The 25,464-nt window shown below is 28.1% G+C and overlaps 1 protein-coding gene across 12 annotated transcripts in view; it reads right to left on the bottom strand.

Moving 5' to 3' along the window:
• Positions 1–24,604, bottom strand: part of LOC111686644 (ensconsin) — a 37,702-nt gene extending 13,098 nt beyond the window's left edge. For 2 of the 12 annotated variants that reach the window (XM_046950940.1, XM_046950941.1), the window contains exons 1-6: positions 24,413–24,602; positions 20,568–20,618; positions 7,031–7,290; positions 6,764–6,900; positions 4,173–4,294; positions 3,013–3,276 (exon numbers count right to left, since the gene is read on the bottom strand). In XM_046950940.1, coding sequence (XP_046806896.1) covers positions 3,013–3,276; positions 4,173–4,294; positions 6,764–6,900; positions 7,031–7,290; positions 20,568–20,618; positions 24,413–24,461 — 883 coding nt within the window. In that variant the 5' untranslated portion in view covers positions 24,462–24,602. Of the gene's footprint in view, positions 1–3,012; positions 3,277–4,172; positions 4,295–6,763; positions 6,901–7,030; positions 7,291–20,567; positions 20,619–23,981; positions 24,371–24,412 lie in introns of those variants that run through there. The other 10 variants (XM_046950935.1, XM_023449011.2, XM_046950942.1 and 7 more) reach the window with 10 other exon arrangements.
• Positions 24,605–25,464: the final 860 nt, after the last annotated feature.

The following is a 25,464-nucleotide window of genomic DNA, read 5'->3' as shown; positions in this document are numbered from 1 at the left end:
TTTAAGAAAAAAATACAACAAATATGATTTTATGGGCAAAAGCTTTTTTTTTTTGAATAAAGGTTAAGAATAATTTTACTACGCAGGCATTTCTCAAAAAATATATGAAAAGAAATTAACAAAAACTGTTGATTATATATTGTAAAATAAGTAGCTGTTAACAACTGTATTAAATCCTTGCAACACAAGGATTCTTAGTTAAAGAAAAAAAGGAACAAAAATAAACGAGCGTTGATAACTAAGCCGTGGCAAATAGTTCGAAAAACTGACTTAATTTGTTTTTTTAGTAAATTGAGGTTATTGTAAGTTATTTGCATTATTAAGAGAGCTGGTCTTAACGATCTCTGTTTTTTGTAAACTTAACATTTTCTTTTTTTAGTAAAAGTATCAAAAAAAGCTAAAATTTGTTTTATTAAACAAAACACTTTACTTGTCGTTCTATTAATTCCCGGCAGCATTTTATTTTAATTTATTAATGCATTATAAATTATTTAAATATTTTTTTTGTTAACTAATTATTTAAAGCACTTTTTTTGTATATTTTATTTATTTACAACAAATTTTAACACAATTTTAAACAAAAACGTTTTTAATTTAAAAAAGCACCGCTTTGCTGAAAAGTTTGTCTCATACTAATGCTTTAATATGGAAGTTTAACAAAAAATGTTTTTTTTTTTAACACAATAACCTGATTTAATTTCTCTTTGTTTTCTTTCTCTCTATTCATAGTTTTTATTTCTATAATTATATTCTAAAATATACCGGTAGCAAGTATATAAAAAATCATTTTAATAAAAACAAAACTACATACAATTAGCTGCCTTATGAATCCATTGACATTTGCAAATTTGGGATTTTTTATAAATTTTTTTGGAAGTTTTTTTTTAGTTGTTATATATTTTTGTTTCAAAGTATTGAAACGTGATTTAGTGTGATTTTATAATTAGTATGATATGAGAGTATTTCATAAAACTCATAATGACTGCAGTTGATTAAATAAACAACGTGTCTTATAATAATCTAATTTGAAAGTAATTTTCTGTATAAAAAGCGTCTCTAAATCTGAATGATTTTTCATTTTAAAATAGACTTCGAAACGAGCTTGTTTTCTATTAGAAATATATATTGAATTTAAGTTAATTTTTAGATGGAAAATGACTTCGATTCGAAGCTCATTTCTATATCAAAAGTAACTTCGATTCGAAGTTCTTTTTTAGATGGAAAGTGACTTCGATTCGAAGTAATTTTCTATATGGGAAGTAATTTCGATTCGAAGTTCTTTTCTATATGAAAAGTTACTTCGAATCAAAGTTATTTTCTATATGAAAAGTCACTTCGAATCAAAGTTATTTTCTATATGAAAATTCACTTCGATTCGAAGTTATTTTATATATTAAAAGTCACTGCGATTCGAAGTTATTTTCTATATGAAAAGTCACTGCAATTCGAAGTTATTTTCTATATGAAAAGTCACTACGATTCGAAGTTATTTTCTATATTAAAAGTGACATCTTTTCGAAGTTCATATCTATATAAAAAGTCACTTCGATTCGAAGTTCTTTTTTATATGAAAAGTAACTTCGATTCGAAATTATTTTCTATATGAAAAGTAACTTCGATTCGAAGTTCTTTTCTATATGAAAAGTCACTTTGATTCGAAGCTCTTTTTTATGCGAAAAGTAACTTCGATTCGAAGCTCTTTTTTATGCGAAAAGTAACTTCGATTCGAAGCTCTTTTTTATGCGAAAAGTAACTTCGATTCGAAGTTCTTTTCTATGCAAAAAGTAACTTCGATTCGAAGTTCTTTTCTATGCGAAAAGTAACTTCGATTCGAAGTTCTTTTCTATGCGAAAAGTAACTTCGATTCGAAGTTCTTTTCTATTCGAAAAGTAACTTCAATTCGAAGTTCTTTTCTATGCGAAAAGTAACTTCGATTCGAAGTTCTTTTCTATGCGTAAAGTAACTTCGATTGGAAGTTCTATTCTATAAGAAAAGTCACTTTGATTCAAAGCTCTTTTCTATATAAAAAGTCGCTTCGATTCGAAGTTCTTGTTTATGCGAAAAGTAACTTCGATTAAAAGTTCTTTTCTATGCGAAAAGTAACTTCGATTGGAAGTTCTATTCTATAAGAAAAGTCACTTTGATTCAAAGCTCTTTTCTATATAAAAAGTCGCTTCGATTCGAAGTTTTTTTCTTTATGAAAAGTCTCTTCGATTCAAAGTTATTTCTATATAAAATTTACTTCGATTCGAAGTTCTTATTTATATGAAACGTTACATCGAAATGGATTTATTTTCTATGTCAAAAGTCATTTGATTTGAAAGTACTTTTCTATATGAAAAGTAACTTAGAAGTTCTTTTCTATATGAAAAGTGACTTCGATTTGAATTATTTTCTTTTTGAAATGAAGATAACGAGATTTTTCTATAGAAATCGTTTTATAAAAAACATTTCAAATTTATTCCTATAAGAAAATACACTTTGGATTCAAACAAATTTTCTATAGAAAGCTTGTCTATGATTTCTGTGTCTTCCATTTATCGATGTTATAAAGATTTAACTAAAACTATTATAATTAAAATCTCTTTTTTAAGCTTTTGATAACTTTTACTAAAAACAAGAAAATGAGAAGAAAAAAACGTTTAAATCGTTATGAATAGAAGAAAAATGTTATTTTTTATGATTGTTAAACAAATTAAGAGCAAATAAATGCTTTCAAATTGGAGTTAGAAAAAAAAACAAACCTATGATTTGACATGCAAATTTGTTAAATTAAAATCGAAAAAAACAAGGTCAAATGCAAATTAAAAGAAAAAAGATTGTTTAAACAAAAATTATTAAAAAAAACAGCATTCAAAGTTAGACAAATTTATAAAACAAAAGGAAATAAAAAAATAAAACAATATTTAAGAAAATATATAAAAAAAATTAAAAAAAAACAACAAATTGAAAAAAAATAAACTTGAGATGCAATAAAAACATAAATAAATAGTGTTATTACTGCAGCCTCACCCTTAGTATTATAGAAATTATGATTTGAATATTGTTTATGATGATAATTATGATGATTATTATTTATATAATTATTCTCTGTGTTGTTGAATGTGTTCTTGGTGTTGTTGAGTTTTGTAGAAGCTGTTGCTGTTGGAGGTGGTGGTGGTCCATCTATATTTATTTCACTACCAACAATAGAAAGTGAAAATCTTTTAGGGGGCTCATCGTTTGAGTAGCCCCAATTGAATACTTCATACATTGAAGATGATTTGCGACGATGATCTGTTGAATTTGTAGTCGATTGATTGATTGATTGATTTGAAGAGTATAATAAAGTAGCAGTAGTAGTAGTAGTTAAAGTAGAGACAGTGGTTTTTTTTATTGGTGGTGGTGGTGGTGGTGGAAAAGTGCATAAACACAAAGTAAAAAGGTGATATTTTGTTTTTAAATTACATAAATTCAAATTCAAGTTAAAAGTGAATAAATAGATTTTTAAGTAAAAAAAATAAAAGGGGAGCAAACAAGATAGATAAAAGAGAAACTAGTATTAAAGGAAATCAATAGAAATTAGAACTAAAAAATAACTTGCAACTTAAATTTAAAAAATATATATATTTCTAACTTAAAACTATAAATGGGAAACGTGCTTTGCTGCTCTTTTTTTTGTTCTTTTAGGGGGAAGAATTTTGTTTTGTCTTCTTTTATTTTTTGTCGGGGAATAAAAAACAAAATAAACTTTCAAAATTTTAAACTGTAACAACAAACAAACACTATGTTAACTATAACTTTTTTTATTGCATTGTTTTGTTTTGGGATGGTAAAAAAATGTATTATAAATTAAGACATTAATTAACTAGAGTAATTAACACACATAAGTAATTTAATATTTTGTGTACTTCATTACTAAAAAAAATGTTTTTTTGTTTTTATAACTGACACAGCAAATAAATATATTTTTAATAAAGAAAAAAAGGGGGGCATAACATTTGCCAACATATTTTGTTTTCTTTTCTGTTTTGTAAACTAATATAAAAAAAATAATATAATATTATTATTAACACTTAATCATAAAAAAATAAAACAAGTTTTAAAACTGTAACTTTTTTTTTTCTTCTTAAAAAGTTAAAACATATAAACACAATAAGAAAAAAACATGCTTTTTTTTATTATGAACTTACCATCATGTCTCTCTGTGCCACTGGCTGATGTTGCACGCTTTTTAGAACCACTGTCGTTAAGTTCACGTTCTGAACTTCGACGTGAAAGTGAAGCACCGGCAACATTTGATATTGAAGTGGAACTAAAAGAACAAATAAAAAAAGAATAAAATAAAAAGCAAATTAAAATGTTGTGATTGAAAAACGTGTTCGTTTTAAAGTTATAAAGAAAAATTTAATGAAAATTTATTTTATTAAAGAGGTTTAAGAAGAGAAAATAAAAGAGGAAGTTCTCAAATTTATATAAAAACTACATTGAATTAAAATTTGTTTTCATATAGAAAATGACTTTGAGCTGATGGTGTTTTCTATATGAACACTAAAATGTTTTGAAGTAGTTTTTAATACAAAAACAAAATTTGATTCAAAGCCGATTTCTATAAGAAAATCATGTTCAATACGAAGTCATTTTCTATATGCAAACTAACTTTGATTCAAACTCTTTTTTTTTATAAAAAATCAACTTTGATTCTAAACTGTTTTCTTTTTAAAACTATTTTCGATTCGGAGTTGTTTTCTATATAAAGACTTGCCTTGAACCAAAGTCGTTTTCTTTAAGAAAACTTACTTCCAATCGATGTTGTGAATCGATGAAAACTTACTCCAACTCAAAGTTGTTTTCTATATAAAAATTTAATTCAACTCGGAGTCGTTTTCTATATGAAAATTTACTCTAAATCGAAGTCTTTTTGAAGTCTTATTCTATACGAAAAGCATCTTCGATTCAAAGTCGTTTTCTAAACGAGAAGCAACATTGATACGAAAAACATCTTCAATTCATAGTCGTCCTCTATACAAAAAACATCTTCAATTCGTAGCTTTTTTCTATACAAAAAACATCTTCGATTCAAAGGCGTTTTCTATACGAAAAGCATCTTTGATTCAAAGACGTTTTCTATACGAAATGCATCTTCAATTCAAAGTCGTTTCCTATACAAAAAGCATTTTTGATTCAAAGTCATTTTCTATATGAAAAGCATCTTCGATTCGAAGTCGTTTTCTATACGAAAACGATCTTCTAATACAAAAAGCATTTTCGATTCGAAGTCATTTTCTATATGAAAAGCATCTTCAATTCAAAGTCGTTTTCTATAAGAAAAGCATCTTTAGTTCGAAGCCTTTTTCTATACAAAAAACATCTTGGATTCAAAGTCTTTTCTATCTTTTATTCGAATTCATTTTCTATACGAAAAGCATCTTCAATTCGAAGTCATTTTCTGACCAAAATTGGTCGTTTTCTTCGATTCTAAGTCATTTCTATACAAAAATCATCTTAGATTCGAAGTCGTTTTCAAAACGAGAAGCATCTTCAATTCTAAGTCATTACTATATGAAAAACATCTTCAATTTAAAGTTTTCTATACAAAAAACATCTTCAGTTCGAAGGACATTTTATATATGAAAAGCATCTCCGATTCAATGTCATTCTCTATAAGAAAAACTTCTTCAATTCGAAGAAGTTTTCTGACGAAAAGCATCATTGATTCGAAGTGGTTTTCTATACGAAAAGTATTCGATTCGAAGTCGATTTCTTTACGAAAAGCATCATTGATTCGAAGTAGTTTTCTATACGAAAAGTACTCGATTCGAAGTCGTTTTCTTTACGAAAAGCATCTTCAATTAGAAGTCGTTTTCTTACGAAATGCATCATTGATTCGAAGTTGTATTCTTTACAAAAAGGGTATTCGATTCGAAGTCGTTTTCTATACGAGAAGCATATACGATTCTAAGTCATTTCTATACAAAAAGCATTTTCGATTCGAAGTCGTTTTCTAAACGAGAAGCATTTTTGATTTTAAGTCATTACTCGAAAAACATTGTACGAAAAACATATTCAATCTTCATCGTCGTTTTCTGACCAAAAGCATCTTTGATTCGAAGGCATTTGATATATGAAAAGCATCTTAGATTCAATGTCATTTTCTATAAGAAAAGCTTCTTCAATTCGAAGTCGCTTTCTGACGAAAAGCATCATTGATTCGAAGTAGTTTTCTATACGAAAAGTATTCTATTCGAAGTCGTTTTCTTTACGAAAAGCATCTTCAATTCGAAGACGTTTTCTTACGAAATGCATCATTGATTCGAAGTTGTACTCCTTACGAAAAGCGTATTCGATTCGAAGACGTTTTCTATACGAAAAGCATCTTCAATTCAAACACGTTTTCTACGATTCGAAGTCGTTTTCTATACAAAACGTATCTTCGATTTTAAGTTATTTTCTAATGAAGAGCATCTTCGATTCGAAGTCGTTTTCTTGTTTGAAAAGTAACTTTGATTCAAAGTCGTTTTATATATGAAAACTAACTTCGTTTTGAATTATATTTCTCTATGAAATCCAACTTCGATTCGAGTCGTTTGCTCGAGTCGATGCTCTAAACGAAGAGCATCTTCGATTCTCACGGAAAACGATTAAAAAGTCGTTATCTATGCGAAAACTAACATTGATTCGAAGTCGATTTCTATACTTAAACATTTTCTGTATGAAAATGTAAATCAAGTCGAATCGATTTTTGTAAAAATTCCAAAAATTTTATTATAATAAAAACACTAACCGTCTTTGACCCCAAAATGTACTTGGTGATACCATGCCAAAATCGGAGGGCTCCAATAAGCGTGGTGTTGAGGAACCGAAAGCATAACCAATGGAATTTCTTTCACGTTTCTTAACTTCTATCCTTGATTCTCTTTCCTAATAAACAAAAATTTGCAAAAAAAAAAAATAAAATAAAAAGAAAACATTAATCATTAATAACAAATTAATAAAATATTTAATTAGTTTTTTTTTCTTATAAATATAAACTAACAACAACAAGACTTACTTGATTCTTTCTCAATATATATTCACGTCTTTCTTTTTCAGCTTCCATTATGGCCTTTTTACGTTCTTCAACCTGTGAACGTTTATCCGTGTCTCTTTGTCTGATCTCATCGATACGACGTCGACGTTCCTCTTCTTTTTGTTCGCGATATCTTTGTGCAGCTTCAGCTTGAGCCTTTAGCTCCTCGATTTTTCTTTGTCTTTCTTCATTTTGACGTTCCCTAGCAACTTTCAATTTATCGTCACGCTCTTTGGCTGCTGCTTTTTTTTTGTTGTGTGTTATTATTTTATTAAAACATTGAAATTATTGTGGGTTTTTTGGTTGTTGGTGGTGTTGGTGGTGTTGATGGTGATTGTTGGTCATCAATATAGCAAATACAATAAAAATAATAATAACGATAGAGTGTAGTTATAGTTTTTTTTTTTGTTCAATTTAAGTTTTAGTTGTACCAACAATCAAATACACGAAGAAATCGAAAACCACCGCATGTTAAGCCAGCAAAAACACAGCCAACCAAAACGTATATGTATATATTTTGTTTGTTAGCCATCATTATCATCATGTTGTATGTATTTTATTTTCAGTTTAGTTTTGTATTTTTTTTTTTTTTTTTTTTTTTTGGTACGTACCAATATGCATACAACATTTAAGCAGCATATTAGGTGGGCAAAAAGGAAAATAACAAAAAAAGAGTAGTAGTAAGAGTAGTAAGAGTTACCGAAAACCAAAAATAACACAAAAAACACCAAACAAAGCAAAACGTAACAAATTTCACGTTAAAGTATGAAAATTAACATTTTTGCCCCAAACGACAATCAATATCCAAAAAACACAGCGTGTGTGTACATGATGGGAGAGAGAGGTGATAGATACAATATGAAAATAAATTGAAAAAAAATAGAGAAAAATTAAAATTTATTTTATATTATATTTTTTTACTATTATTAAATCTATAGTGTTTATAGTTTTTTTTATATTTGAGTCATTATTACATTTTACTTAAGCACAAACAAACTTGAATGCAGGTTATAACCTCTGGCATATAAAAAAAAACATGTGTATTTCATAAATGGTCTGTCATTTTTATTAAAATTTTTTTTCTACATGTGCATAAAATGTAGATACAACATGTAGTATTTGCTATAGAAAAATGGCTTTCTTTTATTAAAAAGCTTTTAATTGGATTTGTCATTGTGTATGGGAAATAAATATTGAAAAAAATCAATGTTTATTTTAATCATGTTGGGTAATTAGTAATTTAATTAAAATTAGTTTAAATATGGATTTATGAAAATTCACACGAATATTTGGAATATTACTCATATCTTAGCGTCAGGACAAAGCGCGATTTGAATTTAGTTGTCTAGTCCACGTACGCCGTCACTGCATGGATCGTTCGTGCTTTCTAGTGAACATAAATAAAAAACGATCATGGACGAGAAGAGGGACGCAACGAAAGAGGTGATTAGATTGTATGGGTAATCCGGATGTCACGGTTAACGAGGATGATAGAGAGTTGGACAGTATATGGGAGGACGGTTACGTTTCCCTTACTAACCTCTATTACAAAATTCTTGGGCATGAGAATCAAGTATTGACTGACTTAGACGTAAATGAGAAGAGAGGCACAAGGGAAGGCGTGGTCGAGATGTTAGATACGGAAAATCCGGACGCTACGGTCAACGACGATAATAGGGAGTTGGACAGCACATGTGATAACGGTGACGTTTCCCTTATGCCAGAATTTTTGAGTATGAGAGTACTGACCGACATAGACATGGAAGGCCTTCTAGTGGTGTCAAGAGACTCCTTTAATGAAACTAGTGTCACACAGAAGTTGAGGGATTTATCTCTGCATCACGTTGAGCTTGCTAGCAGAAAGACTCTTTAGATAAAATTTCATATTGAAGAGGTTAAGGAGATCGAAAGCGAAAACTTCAAAGAAAACGCCCGCCTGGCGTACCTAAAGGTCCTGGTAAGGAGACAATTAAGAGAACCTGATTTGGGGATGATCAATTCTATTCATTCAGCAAGATGGTGAAGAAGTCATCCAGCCGTCATTGATCGGAATAATCCGATATATCTTAAATATTTACTTTTTACTTTCATTTTGCTTTCATATCTTTTCAGTTATTATAAAGGTATCACGTTGCCCCATGTTTACCGATCAGAGGACAATTATGATGAGGCTTATTCGCTAAACTTCTTAGCACCACATACATGAGAAAACAAGGGTTTTACCAGTCAAGTTACTCCTGATATGTCAACAGAGTAGTCATCTCAATATCAATCTCTAATATCACACAGTTAACAATTCCTCCTGCAAGGTTTGATACCATAGATGTTCCTGTATTTAAAAAGAGCATAGGAAATGATATGCTGAATTTCATTGTTCTGTATCGAATCGAGTTTTGAATAACATTCATCGATACCGCGGTTTCAGGTTAACGCATGAATATCATGTGTGGATTGCGTCCTCCACCTATAGCCGAAATAGGTAGCAAATCTCGAAGCGGGAAGTGAAGAGTTCTAACACAGTTGAGATGAGTATGGAGTAACAGGCTCAAAAACAAATAGATGGTCTAGTTTCCAAGACAATTGAATCCCAACTCCAAAACGATCCGTTTCTCTATCGTACAATTGTTGTCAGGAGACATCCAATCTGTTATGAATTTATGGATCATTCAAATAGAATTAGTTCAATTGCTAGACTTAAAACTAAACGTAAAACCACTGTCGATCGATGTTGAATAATATAACTTAAGATTAATCCTTGATAACTCTTCTAAACTTTCTCCGATTTGAAGTTACTCAAGCTTGTTTTTTAATGATTATCAAGGCATCTATAACTGTATCAGCTAAATGGTTGCAACAACCAAGACTTAGACATATTTCCGTTGCATTCGATACCGTTTAACGATGGAAATTTCGATTGCTTTTGTATGTTGTTGTTGTTGTAACAGGTTGGCTGTAACTGGATGTTATTCAACAGTTGTTTAACTTCCATTTGATACAGCTGTTGCTGAATTGACATTTGGTCGACTGAGAATTGGGTCGTTCCGAAGCGGAGAACCAATTGTCTTGGGAAGGATTGCTTTTGTATAATTTAGTTTGCTTCCAAATGTACTTGTGAAACATCCTCGATAAATCTCGATAACATTCTTAAAGTAACAAAAATCCGATATTAACTGAAAATGGAAACTTTAAGAAGTCATTCTATACTTGTTCTATAATGACAATAAGTTCTTCACTCCTGAAAAATATGGTTCTCATTTGGCCAAAATGTTCAACTGTTACTTAGACACGTACTCATGACAAAAAGAATCGGCAAAAGATAAAATTTTTATAATAAAACCTGTTTGTTGAAAAGTTTTCTAAAGATAACAGTAAAACTGCCATTTGTAAAATCATTTTATACCTTGAGTATTACCGATATCGGTTATATATATTTTAATAACAATTCTATTATATATTCTTTACATTTCGCAAATCCAAACAATATAAACAATAATATAGAAATTTCAAGTTAAATTCTCATTTCTTTTAATTAATAATATTTGTTAATTAAGTTAATTATTGTATAAAGATTAAATAAATCATATTGTTGTTAATTTACAGGCAATAAACTAAGCAACCAACCAACCAACCACTCTTGTTAGGAAAACTTTGCTTTGCAAAACCGCACACTACAAAGAGGAATGAATATCAACAATCTAATGGAGAGCAAACATACAAACGCAAACACACACACACACACACACACACAAATACTAAAGTCAAGGTCAATCACACTAAACAATAAATGAAAAAAAAGAAATACCAACAACAACAATGAAAGAATTAAAAATTTAAAGAAGTATATTTTTTGTTGTTTTTGTTGTAAAGTACATAATGTATATAACCGAGTAATAACATACGTCATATATTTGCTCATCATTAAAAACCAAAAACAAACATACTCAAGAGACGACAACAACATTTCAACAAATACAACTGGAGTTGAGTATTGTTTGCTTTCACATTCACAAAAAGGTTGGAGAAATAATAAAAGTAAAAAATGAAATAAAAATAAAATAGCCGCTTAATGATAATAAAATTTATTTTCATTATTTCATTCGATATCTTTATTCTTTAGTTTTTTTTTTTAGTTTGACAGTTTTCGAACAAAAACACAAACTTATTATTATCTTTTTCTACATTTACTTCCCTCGATAGTGCAATAAAAACATTAATAAAACTAAAAAGAGTAGAAATTGTTAAACAAAAAAAATGAGTGCAAGCTTTGCTGCTGTTAAGGGTTTAATGGAAAATTCGAATAAAATTTACTAAACTAAATAATAAAATATATTGAAAGCCTTTTACTTTAAGTAAATATTAATATTGAACTAGATAAATATTTGCATTTTGATAACATTTTGAATTTTGATAATAAATTATGAGATATGATGGATATGTTTCGTATACATGTCAATCAATAATTTCTAATTAGTTTATGCATTCAATTCGTTCACAGAATACAGTTAGCTAGACTTTTTTTAATTAGAAATCTTTAGTTCTTTTTAAGAAGCATCTCCTCATTGTAATGTTTTTCGACCAGTTTTCTAAGTGCAAGTGATCTTTGAAATGTTTTCTAAACTGATATTCTTAAACATTTTCAAAGGAATCTGATCTTGCAAATGTATTCAAAAGAAAAGTAATCTTAAAAAAGTTTTCAAAAACCGATTTTTTTTGTTATGAAATTTATCATCAAAAAGTTTTCTAAAGATATCTGATGTTAGAAAAGTTTTCTAAAGAAAACTGATCTTCGACAAGTTTTTTAAAATAACTGATCTTCAACAATTTTTCTAAAGAAAGCTGATCTTCGACAAGTTTTTTAAAGAAAACTGATCTTCGACAAGTTTTCTAAAGAAAACTGATCTTTGACAAGTTTTCTAAAGAAAACTGATTTTCGACAAGTTTTCTAAAGAAAACTGATTTTCGACAAGTTTTCTAAAGAAAACTAATCTTTGACAAGTTTTCTAAAGAAAACTAATCTTTGACAAGTTTTCTAAAGAAAACTAATCTTTGACAAGTTTTCTAAAGAAAACTAATCTTCGACAAGTTTTCTAAGAAAACTTATCTTCGACAAGTTTACTAAAGAAAACTGATCTTCGACAAGTTTTCTAAAGAAAACTGATCTCGACAAGTTTTCTAAAGAAAACTAATCTTCGACAAGTTTTCTAAAAAAAAAACTGATCTGCTACAAGTTTTCTAAAGAAAGCTGATCTTCTACATGTTTTCTAAAGAAAACTAATCTTCGACAAGTTTACTAAAGAAAACTGATCTTCGACAAATTTTCTTAAGAAAACAGATCTTTGACATGTTAATATAACTAATCTACGACAGGTTTTCTAAAAAAATGATCTTCGATAATTTTCCGAAGGAAAACCGATCTTCGAAAAGTTTTTTAAAGTAAAATGATCATCGAAAGATGTTCTAAAGATCTCTGAAAAGTTTCTAAAGAAAACTGATGTTCGAAGAGTTTTCTTATGAAATTTTATCATCGAAAAGTATTCTTAAGATATCTGACCTTCGACAAGTTTCTCTAAAGAAAACTGAGCTTTGATAAGTCAACGAAGACATACATAGAACTATGTTTTGATGATTTTTGTAGAGATACTACAATATTTTACATAATTATGAACTTTAAAGCCCTTTCTGGGGGCAGGGTTGTATGATGAAATAATGGACCTATTTCAACGATTTTCAATAGGCTTCGTCGTTGGGCCGAAAAGTACGTATGGTCCAAATTTCATCAAAATGTCTTCAAAATTATGGCCTGTACCTTGCTCACAAGGTTTAAATGGACAGCCAGACAGGACAGACGGACATGGGTGATTCTAAGTCGATCGGTATACTTTAATTTATATTAATTAACCTCTCCACAATGCTGGTGTAACAAAATTATCATCATCTCTTATCATTGATCTATATTAGAGCTTGATACGAAAAGATGATTAAGACTCTTTTAAAAATAGATAAAAAAATTGTACTTTTTTCAAACAATTGTTTAAAAAAGCTCTATTTAAATTTTTAAATGAATGAATAAATAATTAATCATCATACATTATAAGGCCAAAGTAACGTTTAACAGAGAGATCTAACATTAAAGATGGATATCGAAAAAAACCTGAGGCTGTTTGTTAATAAATTAACAAAATAATACAAAACTGTTTATAAACTTTCATAACAATAACTAATGATTTATTTAAACAAATGTTTAAATATTTTTTTATAAAAAAAAATCACAAATAAAAGTGCAATTTCAAGTTGAAAGAAATGAATCACCAAAAATAAATTGTAATAAACATTCCAAAATTATGTAAAACAAAATGGAAATTAATTAATTTAAAAAGTAAATTAAGTTTAAATTACAGTTTAAATGTAAAAAAAGTGTTTAAAATAAATAAGTAATGTTGTTTTTAAAAATTCCATTGCATAAACTGTTATAGAAATCAATTTCAATTTTCAATACATAAGCAAATAATCTTTTTTAATACAATTTGATTAATTGATAAAAATTGAAATGAAATTAAACTTTGACTCTCAGTTGAAAATAAAATTAATAAAAAAACATAAAATGAAAACGCACGTACAAAATTTAATTAATGAATTGAAATAAATACAACAGATATTTTATTTCCACAGCTTAATGAGAAATCTTGGCGTTAAACTTTATTTTTAAATGTAATTCCTTATATGGATTTTTTCCAAAGCAGGAAAGTGAGTAAGTTGGTTGGTTATGAACAGGCGTGGTAAACTATATACTATTGAACTTTTTTGACATTGAAAAATACGTCAGTATCTTGATGTTGACAATTTTATTAAATGTTTTTACAGTTTAAATATTTTTCCAGTATTAAGAAAACTATTACATAGACTAATCCACAAACTAGATAATAGACTAGACACAAATTCATAGACTATTCAATATATATACTCGACATAGGGCAGGCATTATACTAGCCGAAAGACTAGCCCATATACTAGTCAATAGATTAGTTCATAGACTAATCACTATACTAGTTCTTAGACTGATCCATATACTAGTCAATAATATCGTAATAGATTATTCACTCAATACTTTATAGACTAGTCAATAGATTATTTTATAGACTACTCACTAGACAAGTCCATAGACTTGATCATAGACTAGTCAATAGACAAGAATATTCAATAAACTCGATATAGAGCAGGCAATAAATTCGTCAAAAGACTAGTTCATAGATTAGACAACATATTAGTCAATAGACACTAGACTAGTTTATAGACTATAGTCAGCCATACCACACTCTTCTAGGACATCCTGCACCTTCTCAGCTGATGCCACTGTAAACACGCACAGATTGCAAAGTAGAAAAAAGGTCCCCAAAGCGCTAACCGGCAGCACTTGGAGAATCGACAAAGAAACCTTGTTATCTATCTATAAAGTTATTGTCCAATCAATGGTCAATTATGGTCTCCTTTGCTGATTGATAGCCAGTGGAGAAATATTCAAAGCTGCGAAATTGCTGTCCTGCCAGTCAAGGAACATAATGTCATGCTGACTAAACAATTCCGCCTGTAATCTCACCGGAGGAGTCATTCCAACTATAACATTACATAGTTGGAAGATTCCCCTAGACATGGGTATTCATGCGGTTCAAGGTTACCACATGAATGCCGTTTTTGGAGGTCACCCACCGCCTACAGCAGAAATAAAGAAGAACCTGCTGCGAAAAACAAGAGTTGCTCTGGCACAATAGAGATTGGGATGGGCAAGGCCTACTGGTCTCATATAGACATTGCCATCCCAATCCACAGCATGTGGCCAGGGTCTCCTTGATACCCACCACATATTTAACTGTCCTGTCCACCCTAATTCACTTAGTCCCATGGATTTATGGACTAACCCTACTGAAGTAGTCCAATTTCTTGTTTGGACCTAAATCCCCAGTTTTAAAATCATATAGTTTAAGCTGTTACAACAACAACATAGACTACTCACTATATTAGTTCATAGACTAGTCCATTTACCAGTCAATGATAGATTAGTCAATGACTACTTTATACACTAGTCCATATATTAATCCATAGACTAGTTTATAAACCAGTCAATTGAATAGTTAAAAGATTCGTCAATAGGCTAGTATATCGTCTAATCAATAGCCTTTTCCATAGACTAGTCCAAAGAATGGTCTATAGATTAGTCCATGAAATGGTCAATAGATTATTTTCATACACAATACCAAGCCTTGTTAATACACTAGTCCAAAAACAAGTCCATAAACTAGTCAATAGAGTAGACTAGACTTATCCAATGAATTGTCTATTGATTAAACCATGGATTGGTCAATAGACTTGTCCATAGATTAGACCATAGGCAAGACCCAGACTAGTCCACAGACTTGTTAATTGAATGTTCTATGGACTGGATTATATGTAGATTATACCTTCAAATGCTTAATACTATTTCAAAAATTTTCATTTTCCATGTCTGGTTTCGAACAAAAATTATTGATTAAAGCTAAGCTAATGCTCTTATGTTGTTATATATATATATAGAATAATTTTATGTATGCTTTAGCAAAGCTCTTATATAAAGATATTGTCTTCTCCCCTCTTGGGAGTATTGCTTAGATTGTTAATTACTATCTGTTTTTGGTATGTAAAACCAAAGTCTAATAAGAGTTAATTTTAAATTTATCGTTATTTTATTTGTAGATTGGTTTTTTTATTCTAAATTCTATTCTACATATTATTTGTCTGATAATATGAATTGATATTGTTTTCATTTTTATGAAGAATGTTTACTACTATGATAATGATAATAACATTTGCTGGTATGTATGTATATATTTTGTTATTATTTTTCTAGTTTTACGATTTTCTTTTCAATTCCCATTTACTATTCTAAGACGATTGCGTCATCATCAGCCAGTCAGTCAGCCAATGTTGTAGATATTGTATTTGTTTGAGTTTTACTCAACGACGTTTTGTTTTATTGTGCTTTTTTTTTGCCAACTAAATTGATTTAGGTCAACTAGTAATTATAAAGTATTTGTCCATCTTTAAGCCATACTATAGTCTTCATACACAATCTACTCCTCCATCTACTCTATACATTAGCATTTAGTAATGGTAATGGAAACATTGTGCAAAAAAAAAACGATTGTATATATTTGTATATGATTGTCATATGTTTAAAATATCTGCATATTTGCAAAAGAAATTTTTATTTAACACATTTGAATTTGTAATTTGATTTTTTGCAAATAACAATCATAATAAGGGAATTTATAAAAAGCAAAAAAATTAAAAAAAAAAAAAACAAAACTTAATACAAAATTGTGTGAATTTTTGTGTAGTTTATCGATTTTACTTGTTGCTAACACGTTTACTTTTATAGAAAGGAATGTATAAGACAAAATATAAATAAGTTATAATTTTAATTAGTTTTTTACTTTTATTATTATAGAATATTTAAAATAGGGTTCTATAGTTGAAATGAAAAGTCGACTTTTCAACTTTTTGAATTTTATGAAAAGTCGACTTTTCAACTTTTCGACTTTTTGCATTTTATGAAAAGTCGACTTTTCGACTTTTTGCATTTTATGAAACTTCGACTTTCGATTTTTTGCATTTTGTTAAAAGTCGATTTTTCGACTTTTTTCATTTAATTAAAAGTCGATTTTTCGACTTTTTTCATTTAATTAAAAGTCGATTTTTGGATTTTTCGACTTTTAATATTTTGTAAATAGTCGACTTTTTCCGACTTTTCATCTATTTTCGACTATTTTCCACTTTTTTCGACTTTTTCCGACCAGAGTTAAAAATTTATAAAGTTGCCAGAAGCGTAAATTTATAATGTTGCCATTTAACATTATATTATTATTATTTATTAATAATAAAAAAATTTATTTATATTTTTTCTATTTGTTGCGATTTTTTGAGTTTTTTTCGACTTCTTTCTATTTACGACTTTTTTCGACTATTTTCGACTTTTTCCGACTTTTTTCGACTTTTTCTGACTTTCCGACTTTTCGACTTTTTTCGACTGTTTCCGACATTTCGACTTTTTCCACTTTCTGACTTTTTTCGACTTTTATTTACAAAGTCGACTTTTCGACTTTCTTCATAGACGATAGTCGAGTTATCGACTTTTTTGGAACAGAATAGTCGACATCGACTTTTCGACTTTTTTCGACAAAAAGTCGATTGTTCGATTATTCGAAAGTCGATTTATTATTTTTACAAACAAAATTTGTTAAATATTTAAACTGGATTATAAAAGAGGAAAAAAAAGTTATTACAAAAATTTTGTTTAGTACCATTTTTGTTTTTTTTTTCTTTTACAGTCTGTAATAACACTTGAACACGTAGGAAGCATTATATATATGATGATAAGTATGTCAAAGAACTATACAAGACTTTTGACCTTTTGGCAAAGGACATAAGCTTTAGGATATAAAAATAATGCGTTATTAAACCAATTTATAAAAACAAACTGCAAAACTTCTCTCGATCTCTCTCTCTCTCTCTTTACTTTTTAACATTTTAAATAAATTTCTATAATAAAAAATATTTTCCACTTTTAATTTAAACAAATTTAATTAAGTTTATTTTTTTTAACAAAAACAATAAACATTTTATAGATTTATTGCAATTATTAATGTCTGTCATTGTTTAAGAGACAACAGCAATTGTCTTTTCCAAAGGCCACTAGAGAGTTATATTTAGAATTGCGAAACCACATAAAAAAAAAAATTATATGAAAAAAAGCATAGTTTGTTTTTAATTTAGTTACATCTCTTAACTTGCGGTATGTCATACATTAAAGTAAAATTTATTACAAATACTTTCAACTTTTTTTATACATAGTCTTGCTGTGTAGTGGTAAATGAACTCGCACACTCATTCGCATGTAAATGAACAATTATTTATTTATTTTTTGTTTATAATTTAAACAGGGTGACTAGTATTTGAAAGAACAAATAATGCGGCTAAATAAGAGTAAACTCACAAAAGAAACTGTTGTTTTCAAAAGAAAACTTGTAAAAAAACAGATCTTCAAACAGTTTTTAAACGTTTTCTGAAAAATAAAACTAATCTGCGATAAGCTTTTAGTATAAACAGATCTTTAAAAAGTTTTCTAAAAATAGATCTTTACTAAGTTTTTAAAAGAAAACTGATCATCCACAGATTTTTAAAAGAATACCCATCTTCTAATACAGATTTTCTGAACTGATCTTCGATTAGCTTTCTTTGGAAAATCGAAGTTTTTAAAAAGAATACTGATCTTTTATTGGTTTTCTAAATAAAACTGGTCTTCGATAGGGTTTCTCAAGATACCTTTTCTAAAAAAAAAAACTGATCTTCGATTGGTTTTCTAAACAAAATCGATACAATAAGTTTTCTAACGAAAGCTTTCATATGTTTTTAAAAGAAAACTGATATTCTATATGTTTTCTAAAAAACTGATCTTAGATAAGTTTACCAAGACAACTGATAAGTGTCTAAAAAACGGATCTTCGAAAAGTTTTCTAATGAAAACTGATCTTCAATAAGCGTTTTTAAGGAAAACTGATCTTCGAAAAGTTTTTAAATAAAACTGATCTTTAATTGCTTTTCTAAAAAAAACTAAATGCTTGGTTTTCTAAAGAAAATTGATCTTTGATTAGTTTTCTAAAGCTTATCCAGGCTTGATTTACAAAAGAAAACTGTTATTCGATTGGTTTTCTAAAGAAAGCTGATCTTCAAAATGTTTTCTAATGAAAATTGATTTTTTGAAAGTTTTTCAAAGAAAACAGATCTATGAAAAGTCTTTAAAGAAAATTGATCTTCGTTTCGTTTTTAAAAAAAAATTGGTCTGCGATTGTTTTTCTAAAAAAGTTATCTTCGATTGGTTTTCTAAAGAAAACTGATCTTCGATTTGTTTTCTAAAGAAAACTGATCTTAGATTTGTTTTCTAAAAAAAACTGATCTTAGATTTGTTTTCTAAAAAAATCTGATCTTCGAAAAGTTTTCTAAAGAATACTGATCTTTAAAAAGATTTCTAAAGAAAACTATTTTTTGTTTAGTTACATTGGTTTTCTACAGAAAACGGATCTTCAATTGGTGTTCAAAATAAAACTGATCTTCAATTGGTTTTTTATGAAAAATTGATCTTCGATTTGTTTTCTAAAGAAAACTGATCTTCGTTCGGTTTTCTAAAGAAAATTGATCTTCGAAAAGTTTTCCAAAGCTAATTGATCTTTGATCTGTTTTCCAAAGAAAACTGATCTTCGATTTGTTTTGGTTCTCCTAAGAAAACTGATCATTAAAAAATCTTAAGAAATATGTTGTACGTTTAATTATTTAAATAAATCTTTTCTACGAAAAGTTTTCTACAAAAAACTGTTACACATAATGTCCTAGAAAAGTTTTCTAAAGAAAAATGTTTTCAAAAGAAAAATGTTTTCAAAAGAAAACTCTTCCTAAGAAAATTGCTGCTCAAAAAATTTTATAGAAAATTCAAAGGAGTTTTTTACGAAAATTAAAGATTCGTTGAAAAAAGTTTTATTTGTTTGATCCTAACTTTTGTTCACTTTTCGAATATGATAACAAACACTCAATTGTTCAATTCACAATCGATGTCGTATAGTTGTAGCGTTGTAAGTTATAAATAAAATTTTCAAATAAAATTTTTTGAAACAAAAACAAATCAATAAAAAAAAAATACAACTTACAACGATATAACCGTACACAACACCGAGAGTGAATTGGACAAATATATTTCCTAGTATGACTTACATATATTTATATATCTTATAGCAGATTCTTAATTAAGATTCGACGTTTACTATAGAACAACCAACATTTAAGTGTGGGTGTGTGGTGGATGAAGGTTTTTTTGTTGTTTTTTAATATTATATTTTCTACTGTCATTATTTCTCACTGGCGCTCTTTTTTACTCTTACTCTGAATCATTTTATTGACATATTCAGAAGAGTAGACGAAAAAGATGAAATAGTATAAATATTTATATATATCGTATATAAAGATTAAAAAAATATGAAAACCTACATAAAGTAGGTACTAGTTGATGATAAAATTTACATGTTAAACTGATATTTATGTATGTGGTTCTATAGAAAGAAATCTATTTAAACTAAGCAGACAAAAAGAGACTAGAATTAATCATAGTTTAGTGTAAATGTAAAGAGAAGTATACAAAGAATGCTAAAGAATAATCAGCGTAGGTTAAGTTATTGTTTTGTTGTGTTAAAGATTTATTTTTAAAGCTATTTTCCAGTACGTGTATGCTAATAGTTGTAAATTTATTTTGCAAAAATATTTGCTTTTACTATTGTTTTTTTTAAATCAGTTTTATTAATTAACAACTTAAAAATTTACACAATTTTCTTATTATTTCAAACAATTTGTTTGTGCTTTTCTTTAATATAAACATTTTTTTTTAACAAAATGTTTTAACTCATTTAGAATTTTGTAAATATTATTGTTATTTATATGAAATTACCTTTTCTTTCTACGCTGCCTTCCCGGCTTTCTGCCCTATTAGTTGTTTCAGCTGTAAATAGAGAAAAATGAAAAAAACAAATTAATAAACAATTTTTATATGACTTCATTTATATCTGTAGAATTTTTTATATGTAATAAACGATTGCGTTTAACTTTTAACAATTTAGTTGTAATAACTCTGCAACCGGCTTTTTGAAAAAAAACAATATTAAAACTTCAGAACGTATTAAATTTCTTTGTATCATGGTTTTTTTCTATAAAATAAAATGGCTTCTTTGAAAGTGTTAAAAAGTATAAATAAATAATAAAAAAGTTTATTTTTCATTTTTAGTAGTTTTCCTGTTTATTTCAAACTTTTCCAAAAGAAAAACCAGATGTAAATTGCAGTTTAAACATATAAAATCTGGCAAATATTGAAGTAGTCTATTACTTAAAATATAACATAAAAAGAAACATCAACTCCTACATATGCATTATTTCACTTGACATTCTTTTTTAGAATTCAATTAGAAAAAGAAAACACTCAGCAAGTAGATAAATTAAAGATACGAAAATGAAAGCTAAAAAAAACAGACAGGGTGAAGTTAATTGAATGTAAAAATCAAGTGAAGTATTTATAATTTTGTAAGGCCATACAAATTCATATTGAATAACATTTTATTTTACACTTATATACGAGTTTAAACTAAAAAATCATTTCAAGAAGGCGCCAATTTCTTTTTTTAATAAAGATTTTCTTTTATTTTACGATCGGGTTAGTGAAAAGTTCTTTGTTGGAGTAAAAATATTTGTGTTATACAGCTGTCTTTGAAATGATAATGATATTCATTGGCTAAATGTCAATATAATTGTTGTGGGAAATGACAATAAACTGTCAAATGTAATCTGTTATCTGTCAATGTTGTTTACAAATTTAAAATTTTATTAAAATAGAAAAGCATAGATTTTTTGTCGATATATTTTTTCCAACCAAAACTGTTCTTTGAATTTTTTTCCAATGAAAGAGTTTTTATAAAAAAGTTTTTAAATAAAATCTTTTGGTTGCATGGGTTAAGTCCCTCAATTTCTCCTAGTTCGTAGTAGATATTTTACAATCCGATCTACTACTTCAGGACTGGTTGATGATATCGTATTCTATTCTTTCTCTGTACCCTATATTCAGGTTCGAACCTTATCCACGTCATTCGTCAGAGAGTCTGAAAGACCGTTTTAGGTTGATATCAGCGATACAGATACAGTGCTGGTCCAGTACTTAACATTGAAAAATTTTATGAAGAAAACCTATCTAAGGCAAATTTTATAAGAAAACTGATATTTGGTAGAATATTGATCTTCTAAAAGTTCTCTAATTAAAAGAAACCGTTTCTTTGGAAATTTTTATATAAAAGTTGATCTTCTAAAAGTCAAAGAAAATTGTATCTTCCAAAAGTTTTCTAAAGAAAGATAGGGAGTTACTCTGTAACTCGATTCGAATGAAAAACATTTCGAATTTTTATGTTAAATACATTGTGTTACTCCGTATTTGTATTTTCTAAAGAAAACTTTTATGAAAAGTTCTCTAAAGAAAACTGTTCAATAAAAAGTTGTCTATAAAAAAACTATTCTATTAAAATTTCTCTAAAAGTTTTCTCTAATACAAATTTGTTCTAGAAATAAGTAGTTTTTTTTTAATGAAAAAGAGTTCTACGAAAACTATTTTATAAATAGTTGTCTAAAGAAAACTGCTCTACGAAATGTTTTGTAAAAGTTTTGTTAAAGAACTTCTATTAAAAAAGATCTCTGAAGAAAAATCTTATTATTCTTTAATGAAAACTTTTCTACAAAAACTTCTATATTCTATGAGTTCTAAACAAACAAGTTCTACGAAAAGTTCTGCAATAAAAGAGTATTATGAAAAGTTCTTTAAAAGCGCAGTTTCTATAGAACTGTCCTTACAAAAACTATCTATAAGAAACTGTTCCTCGAAAAGTTATAAAGAGAAAAGGGTTCGCCGAAAGTTTTTTTTGATCTCTTCTAAATACTGTTGTTCGAAAAGTTTTCAAAAGAAAATTTCTCTAAACAATCCTGTCCTTCGAAAAGGTCTCTATAGTAAACTGTCATTCAAAACCTTTAAAAAAAACTGTTGTTCAAGAAGTTTTCTATAAAAAAAAAACTGCCCATGAGAAGTTTTTAAAGAAATTTGTTTTGATATTTTTATTCTAAAGTAATAGAAATATTTTATCTTTTACCGTCAACAAACTTTTTCAACTACCCTCTTAACAATGTCTCCCCTCTTTTTTTCAAACTTCTTAAAATAAAAACAAAAACCAAAAACACACAAACACTACATACACAATGCATTTGATTGGTTATTCACCTTAAAAAATGACACTCAAATAATCAAACACACACGCACGTCACGTCACAGCAGGGGTTAAATGTAAAAGGTGGCTGCGGCAGAGACCGACAGACGGACGGACGGACAGATAGCAAGTGCAATAATTGACGAAAAAGAAAAGGAAATCAATAAAAGCAAACACACACAAACATATATACAAATAAAATGACAAAAAAACACATTAAAAATGTCAAACAAAGAGGAATATGTAATAAAGAAAATCCTTATAAAAACCTTATAAGATTACAACAATAAAGTCACTTATAAGAAAATTAAGCAAAAAAAAACTACAAACAAAAGAGAAATACCAATAGGAATTAAGAGAGAGAAAAAATCGCAAACTGTAACACACTGGAGAAAAAAAGGCGTAAAAATAATTAAATTGAAATGACCTTTTTAAAAACTTTAAGTTTTTTTTATCAGCATAGAAAAAAGTTAGACATTTCTATTTAAAATAGAAAGTATAAAATTAGAAATGAATAAAGAGAAAATTAACAAAAAAGAAACAGACATTTTATTGTAATAAAAATGCAGAAAAATGAAAGAAATACAACAAAAAACAAGACCAACGTTATTTTTTTTGTGTCTGTTACGATCCTCACAAGAAAAGCGGCAGCTGTGGCTGTGTTTTGTGTTTTTCTTTCTTTACGCTTTCCGTGCAATATACTAAAAAAATGCAACGCACTAAATAAAATTTCTTCTTTTTTTCATTGGCACTCTACATTTCTTTTAGCTTTCTGGAATTTACTTTGAATTATTTTTAACTTTTTTACTCCGTCGAGGTTACTCCCAAATTATTATTGTCTCGCTAGTTTTCTTAAGAGGAAAAGACAGAAGAAAAAGAACAGCACAAACCCGAAGCTAATGCAGAATACGAATTAAAAGTTGAAATAACATTAGAAAAACATGTAGGAAATACATAAATCATCATCATCATTATCACCAGCAACTTAATGATCTAATTGTAAAAAATAACTTAAAAAATGTTCACTTCTTTACAACAAATTTTCCATGTATTTTTTTTATTACACTTGCCTTGGTTATACATTTTTTCTTAAATATTTTTTTTTGCTAATAATGTAACATGTTGGTACCACACAATTATTTATTCATTTTTTTTTAATTTTATTCTTTTGTTTAACCAACACTTTTTTTATTGTAAAGAAACAGCTGCTGCTCCAGAGAAGCGCTGCTGCACACACAAAGCTAATAACGTTTTTATTTTATTATTTTAGTTTTTTTTTTTAATTTGGTTCGCTTTAGTCAAGGCTGATTTTCAATCGATTTGTTTTTCCGACACACACAACTTTTTTTTCATCTTTTTTCACTATACATTGTCAAGTTTTTTTCTTTTTTTCATATATTTTTTTCGCTGCTAGATTAATCACCGCATACAAATTTCTTTGGAATCATTTTCATTAATTCCTATCAGATTTGATTGATTTTATTTCTTGTTTTTCACCTACCTGCTGAATTATTTGTTGAAATTTGTTGTTCGCCCCCAAGACTCGCCATATTTATCCACTATATGTAATAATTTTTTTTATTTCAACGTGAAAAATATTCACTTGAAATTTTTCTTTCACAATTTTTTTAGAACTAAAATGACGAAGACAAAAAGACGTACAAAAAGTTAGTGTTGTAAATAACGAGTAATCGTCGTCGTCGCCTTGTGTAGTTGGTACTTTTTTTACTGTTTTCTTTTTTTTCGATTCGCCAATTGCCGTTAACACATCAGGGTGCTGTAAGATGTGAGTGTGAGAAAGATGGCTAGCTGTAATTTTAGTACTAAAAGGAAAATAATCAAGTAGTTGCTAAAATTGGTAGTAATGGAGTTATAGGTTACCAGACTGTAGTAATTTTGCTTTGACAGTTGTGAAAGTAGGTGCAGTTTTCAATGGAAATGTACCTCTGTTATTCATTATGTATGATAAAACCTACAAAATGTTAACATCTTGTTAACATTTTGTAGGTTTTGTACAAATTTAAAATTTTTAAGGGTCTTATAGGTCAAAATTCCACAAATAATGAATAATAACTAATAATAAAAAACTAACTAAGTGCATTTTCTTCAAAAAATTATTTTCGTTGGATTATTATTTAGTATGGCCACTCGGTTTTAACGAATTCTCGGTTATTACGACAAGTTTTCTTATCCCGCTATTTCGGTAACTATTTTCATACAAAAAAACATCTCTTATAACGAACTCGGTTATTACGAATCCTCCTAAAAACGAACTACTTTTTCTGGGGAGGGTTTGTGCTGATGTTTATAACGCACAATAACCTCAAATCTTCTAAACTAGAAAAGTTACAAAAACAGTTAAAGCTTATCGTCGTTCATTAAAAAAAAGCTTTAGGAAAATAAAACTGTAATTTGGTACTTCTTTTGCACCCCATGTATCTATTAAACCAGAGAACATTAAAAAATATGTTTGAATCCTTCATAACACGCCGAACGTTTATTTATTTATAATAACGGGCTCCGAATACGATGTTGCAACTTTTTGAACCAGAA

This window comes from Lucilia cuprina, chromosome 5, assembly GCF_022045245.1.
Source record: "Lucilia cuprina isolate Lc7/37 chromosome 5, ASM2204524v1, whole genome shotgun sequence".
NCBI classification, from domain to species: Eukaryota; Metazoa; Arthropoda; class Insecta; order Diptera; family Calliphoridae; genus Lucilia; species Lucilia cuprina.
Note: the sequence above shows the minus strand (reverse complement) of the source record. Positions and strands in the feature narration are given on the sequence as shown.